Source organism: Cicer arietinum, chromosome 7 (genome assembly GCF_000331145.2).
Source record: "Cicer arietinum cultivar CDC Frontier isolate Library 1 chromosome 7, Cicar.CDCFrontier_v2.0, whole genome shotgun sequence".
Classification (NCBI taxonomy): domain Eukaryota; kingdom Viridiplantae; phylum Streptophyta; class Magnoliopsida; order Fabales; family Fabaceae; genus Cicer; species Cicer arietinum.
In genome coordinates, this window is record NC_021166.2 from 31,435,285 (window position 1) to 31,441,903 (window position 6,619).

The 6,619-nt window shown below is 31.2% G+C and overlaps 1 protein-coding gene across 4 annotated transcripts; it reads left to right on the forward strand.

The window, feature by feature from the left end:
• The first annotated feature begins 325 nt into the window (after positions 1–325).
• LOC101495605 (protein yippee-like At5g53940) lies at positions 326–5,476 on the forward strand. 4 transcript variants are annotated; one of them, XM_073370694.1, is made up of 6 exons: positions 326–476; positions 756–902; positions 3,546–3,589; positions 4,654–4,762; positions 4,941–4,996; positions 5,097–5,476. In XM_073370694.1, the coding sequence occupies exons 2-6, from the start codon at positions 828–830 to the stop codon at positions 5,182–5,184; spliced, it is 372 nt and encodes a 123-aa protein (XP_073226795.1). In that variant the 5' UTR covers positions 326–476; positions 756–827; the 3' UTR covers positions 5,185–5,476. The 4 variants fall into 4 exon arrangements, with proteins under 4 accessions (XP_073226795.1, XP_004510027.1, XP_004510028.1 ...); XM_004509970.4 differs by having other exon boundaries at positions 329–476; positions 756–895; XM_004509971.4 differs by lacking the exon at positions 326–476 and having other exon boundaries at positions 490–902.
• The last annotated feature ends 1,143 nt before the right edge of the window (positions 5,477–6,619 follow it).

Below are 6,619 nucleotides of genomic sequence, written 5' to 3' on the forward strand. Positions count from 1 at the left end.
ACTGAATTTAGTTAAATATATATGTTAAAAATACTTAAATGGAGTTGACCTTGTTTTGCAGTTACATTTTTTGTAAATAATGTAATATTAATTTTTATTGTTCTATTGACATGTTAAAAAAAAAATCAAAATACTCAAATTGTTTTAGTTATTACTACATATCTTGAATAGTAAGTACAATGAGAAGAATAAAAAGACCACACCAAAATACATATTATTCATATAGGTAATGTTATTTAAAAGAATATAATATATTTCATTGTATTTTATTATTCATGGCCATTTAAGTTATAATTTAAAAAATTCATGACATCCTGTAACAAAAAAGGATTTATCGTCTGTCCATATTTTCTCTATTTTATAGGGTTTCAAATTGAAAACATATAAAATTCAACTAAAAAACCTAGTAAACATAATATCTTCTTCTTCGGATGAAATATATGTTACATATTCTTCTATAACAATTGATAAAGGATGTAGGTCTTTTTGTTTTGTTATTTGTCGGAGATCCGCAATTTACCCTTCAATAGTTATTTCAAAAAAATTAAGTATTTGGATTGTGTTTGTTCGATATTTTTTCTGATGATAATATTTGTTCAAATTTAAAATAATATTTAACCAAATTCACTCATTTTATTTTAAGTCAAAATAAAAAATAAAAAAAAACCCGACAGTAATAATCTTTCGTCTTCTTCTGTATCTCGAACTATTATGAATCTTCTTCTTCACTGGCAATTTGTTTTATCTTTATGAAGTGAACAGTGAGCGGTGACATCGTTCATATAGAAAAGCGAAGAAAATGGGAAGAATATTTGCGGTGGAGCTGGATGGCAGGTTTTACGGTTGCAAATCCTGCAAAACTCACCTTGCCCTTGCCAATGATCTCATCTCTCGGGTATCATGTAACTTCTCTCTCTAAAATTTATTTTATTATTATTATTAATTTGACTATTATTATGTGCCACAAACACGTCCTTGAATCGATTTATAAAAATAAACCTTGCTTTGATGTATTGAGTCGGTTATTTTCTATTGTATATATGCTGAGTGGGTTTTCAAGAAGAGTTTGTGCTATATCTACTAATGCCTTTACACTTTAAGTCAATTTAGTACGCGGTAATAATTTGAGACAACTGATTATAAACCACATTTGTCGGGACGTGCTTTCAATTTGAAGTGTGCACCTGAAGTGTCGGTGCAGCATAGAGTACACCCTTAAAAACAGGTTAAATTGTGTAAAGCTCACCCCTGAATTTTTTGTGAATTTTTCTAGTAACCCTAAAACCCAAAAAAAGGTTTACCTTGAGAATTTCTAGTCTGGATTTTTCATGGTGAAATCAGATGCAAGGTTATTGATTTCTAAAACCAGTGATAGCATATACCTTGCACTAAATCCACATCAAACGATCCAATCGAGTAAGACTGTTGTTAACTGATGCATTATGAAGCCTCAATCAATGTCAACAAGGACAATGCCTTGTAGTTTGATCAATTCTTCCCATAATTCACTAGGATGGAAAAGGGTTGTAGCAAACCACCTGGAGAGCATACTTTTGCCTCTAACTAGTGTCACTAGACCTCACAAAATCCTTTATACTATCTCTGTCTCTATATATAGAACCTTATTACTAAATTACGAGTATTAAGTTGATCATAGTATTAATTTTTTTGACAATTTCTTTTGTTGTACATGTTTATCCTTTAGGAGAGAGAATTGGTTTGTTTTTATTATAGTATTTATTGTAAATTGTAGAAAAATATGTAATATAATTAGATGTATGTTGGTAAAGAAATAATTAATGTAGTTGAAAATTTGAACGATGTCTTATAAAAAGGGACAAAAATCTTTAGAGGGTCCTATCATAAGCCATTTCAATCCCAACGAATACAAGTTGCCTGGAATTCTTCTATAGTTTCTGGCTCGTAGATAATATTGTCTATTTCAGATTTTAAAACCTGATTGGGGAATAACTTATGATAGGACCCAAAATAAGATAATAACAGAAATATATGAATGATTACTCTGATAAACACAGTATGGTAGATGTATTAAATTAATACTACTAAAACAACAGTGGAAATGGTGAGTTTCTCCTTCTAGAAGATGATGAACAACAACTAACTGTTAAAAGATAAATTCTTAACTTCTCTACTCAGCCCAAAACCACCCAAACCAATTTATAATTCCAGATGCCCTTTTCGGTTCCCACCCTTTCCTTCTCTGCCTATCACCACATGCCACCTGTCATTTTCACGGGAGGCCCATTACAAGGCCTGCCAGCTTACAAAACTGCAGATGCTTCCAAAAGAACTCATGCAGGCACTAGGTATTTAACTCGAAGAAAGCTGTTTCCACTCCACTCCAGCCACGAAGTACCTGAGTCGTTGTCAGAGGAATGGGAGTTGCAACCTCAACCTGATGATGTTACTTGGTTATCGTCAAAACAACACATGGAAGCTTGATGTTTTTATTCGTTGCTTCTATTACTAAAGTTTGAAGATTCTTAGGAGTCCCCTAGTAAAATGTCAGTCTTTTCCTCATTTTCACAATAAGGTGCTTTATGGGGGGGCAGGAGTATTGATAGCAGACCATTTACAAAAAGGGTGTATGTGAGATGGGATAAAGGGGGCTTGGGAAAGGAATTTTGATATATTAAACAATTAACCAACATAATAAGTAGAAGAGGGAATTACTCTAAATAGGAGGAAAATAAAACAGGGAGAAACTACAATTTGAGGGTGGAGAGGTTGAGGGACTCTTATATTACCCTCTGCTCTATTCTAGTCAGATTGACTAGTTTTTCATTTTGCTAACTTCCTAATAGATCTAGCTTTTGCTTCCTCGCACTGCACTCTTTGTTCCTTCACCAAGGTTTTATCCCTTTGGGTTTTTCTTGTAAGGTTTTTAACGAGACAGTTGTTGTTCTCGTACACTGTTGTTACCTTAGGTATTGGTCTAGTCCCCTCAAGCTTTATTTTCCCTCTTTTCATTTTAACATACTTTTTAACGTGCTGCAAATGATACATGGTTGATTCGGGGTGCCAACATTGTTGGGATGCCAAATTTACCATATGATGCTTTTGCACTCTTTCTCTTTTTGGTTTAATAAAACAAGTCACATTGACTAGAGCTAATTTCTTGCATCTCTTCGATGCCACTTGAGTCTATCATATTATAGAAGTATATTTAATAATTGTCCTCATATAGGAACTAATAGTGCATCCTTCTTATGGTTGGCGGTGACATGACCATTGTATCATTTCTTTCAATACTTGATTTTGTATTTATCTTGTTTGGTGGGCGTGTCTCCAAGATGATCATATTTTAAAAGTGATGATTTTAATAAAATATTAAATGCATATAGAAGACATATAAACTGTGTGTGAGAGAGAAAGGCGACAAAGCTAAATTTGTTGCTTCTAATTGAATCCATCATCTCCATGTTTTTTGTTTTGCTTTGGTTTCTACGATTATATAATTTTTACTGTTCTGCTGGTTTATTAAACTACTTCTGATAATAATATTTGATTACTTTTCTTCTCAGGGATTTTATTGTCAGAGGGGAAAAGCATACTTATTCAATAATGTGTGAGTATTTCCTTAATCCATCAATAACAAATGTGTAATAAATTACAAGTTATGATTGTGTTATATTGTAACTGAATAGGGCTTATGTTATTTAATGTTCTCATTTTGCCGTTTAAAAATTGCATTATTTCAAAGCATAATTGTGTTCAGTATAAGTCAAATCTCTATGAAAATTGCATTCTGCATAGATGTGGAAAATGTGTTGGTGTCTCTAATCTCAAACTAATACTGAAGCATTTAGAGAGAGAGGAAGGGTCATTCAGAAAGTTGTTAGTATATTCTTAGGAGAAAATATTCTCTGGTTAGGAGCAGTAGCTCTGGTTAGGAGTTTTAGAACTCTGGTTTTCTCTTTTTTTTGAATTTCCACCATTATAATAGCTCTTGAGCTGATCACTTTTCCTTAAATAATATACAGTTTCATTGACCTGAATTGACGGATTGTAACATGCCAGCTTTTCAATTCTCATGGTTTGAATGTTGATGAAATTCTCATCTTATGCTTTGATTGGATAAGTACGTATATGTGTGCATGCCCTGGACGTGCTTCAACATCTATGACATATTGATATCAGAACTAGATTATGTTGATTGAAATCATAAATGCATTTAACAATGGAGAACTATTGAGGACCTTGCATTCAGGAGCTGCAAAGCTAGGGACATCATGCCTTTACGGTTCCCTAATGGTCTATTGCTGATTTCATGAATATACAGAAGTCATATGTATGAAAAATAGGGAACACTCCAAAAGGAAATGAAAGCTGTTTTGAAATGATCATGCTAATGACCAAGGCGTATGAAAGAAAAAAAGAGCCTAATCATGAACTAGTTAGTCCAACTTCACTAATAAACCCTCTTTTCTATTCAATAGTCATGGTTTGGCATTATATTCCCCAATCCATTTCTTGTTTGTACATTGTTATCAATAAAGACAGGAATTAGATCTAAGCTTTCTTTTCCATCATAGCTATTTTAGGGAATTGCTATTCTTTTGATGAAGATGTCACTAGATCTAAATATTCCAATTCTCATGTGTACGCTTGTGTTTTTGGTTCATGACTCAGTGTGAACTTCACTTGTGGCGAAGTGGAGGAGAGACTGATGCTTTCGGGGTTGCATACTGTGAAAGATATTTTTTGTTGTCGCTGTGGTCAAATTATTGGCTGGAAATATGTAACTATCTCCTTATTCTCTCTAATTTTTTCAAATATTTATTTTGAAACTGGTGTTATTTATAGGTGAAATGAAAATCTCTTTGAATGTCTATTCTGCATGTAGTTGCTATAATTTAATTTTTTAATGTATCTATCCCCGTTCTTTTGATCCCTTTAAAATTGCATTTCCCTCCTAGGAATCTGCGCACGAGAAGAGCCAAAAGTACAAAGAGGGCAAGTTTGTTCTTGAACGGTAATATGCTATTTTGTTGTCACAATTTGAGTTAAGCCTTTTTCTCTTCCTTAATGCTTGTTTGTACTGATTGTGCATATCATGCATTTGCATTTAACAGAGGAAGGATCGTCGATGAAATTGATTACTCCACTGAATTCTGTGTTGACAGCTGTGTCAGCATGAGTGATGATGCTGAAGATGATTAAGCATTTTCAAATTTGGATCATAGGTGAAAGAAGAGTTGATGTGTTATATGAAAAATAAGGTAGAACCATGAAAATGTTCAGAATCAGAACAATTTGTTTTACGATTTCATTTTAGTAATAGAAAAAAAAAATAGAATTTTCAATGATGTGTAATTTGTGTAATAGATGATGAAACCGTTTAGCTAGTTTTCCAGGCGATAGAACTAGATATCATAAAAATCTTATATTTTGTTTTTCTTTTATATTATGTAAAAGCATAATTTTAATTTAATTTTTTGTGGTCATCAATTAATTATATAGAGCATGATAAAAGAAAATTATATAAAGTTAGGTGGTTCAATGGTCCATTGCATACCTCTGTTGTCCCTGTGATGGATTGAGACCCGTAATTAGTACTACCAAAGAAAGAAAGTTGGATATGGTACCCCGGTTGGATACGGTACCCCACAATATGAAGAAAAAAAAAATTCAATTTATTTTCACACATTTTCTTGTAAAAAAAATTGTTCAAAATTGGTTCTCTTTTCATCAAAATTTTTCATGAGTAAATTTATTTTTCGAAAATTCAATATACAAATTAATACTATTTGAAATTCCGTTATTCAACAAATCAGTATGTAAAAATGACAAAAATTTGAACTTTTCGTGTAAAACATAGGCTAAATTACATTTGTGGTCCTTTAACTTAATCTCAGGTAACGTTTTAGTCATTTATCTTTTTTTTTTTCCCGATTTAGTCCTTTATTCCTAACAATATCAAATAAAGTATGAAAATATGAGTTTATTTGAAGATTTGCGTTACGAATTTGATGAAATTTGTATTATATTGAAGAATATAATTAATTTTATGAGTTTTAATTGAATTTTTTTTTTGAATTTTTGTATAAAAAAGGATAACATTGTTGAAATTTTAAAACATAAAATATCAAATTGTCACTTAAAATTAAAATAAAGGACCAAATCGGGAAAAAAAAAAGATAAAAGACTAAAACGTTACCTGAGATTAAGTTAAAGGACCACAAATGTAATTTAACCTAAAACATATACTGGATTTTTTAGAAAACAAAATTTTTGGAAGTTACAAGTATTGAAAATTTCATTTTCGAAATTTTCAGTAGTTACTAATTTTTAGAAAATTTAATTTTAAAATTTTCGATGGTTTATTTCATTTTATTGGATTTTTCAAAAAATTTAAATTTTCAATATGTTTTTATTTTGTAATTCCAAAAATTTCACATTGTTGAAAAATTCAGTATATATTTTTTTTAAATTAATTTTTTTTTTTGAAGTACGGATCGAAAAAATGCAATTATGTATAGGTTTGAATAAAAAGCATTCACAACTGATTAAAAATATGAGTTACAAGAAAATGTCATATCACGGATAAGAGAGGTTGGTCGACAAAATTGAGTAGTTGTTATCATTACTTGTTCTG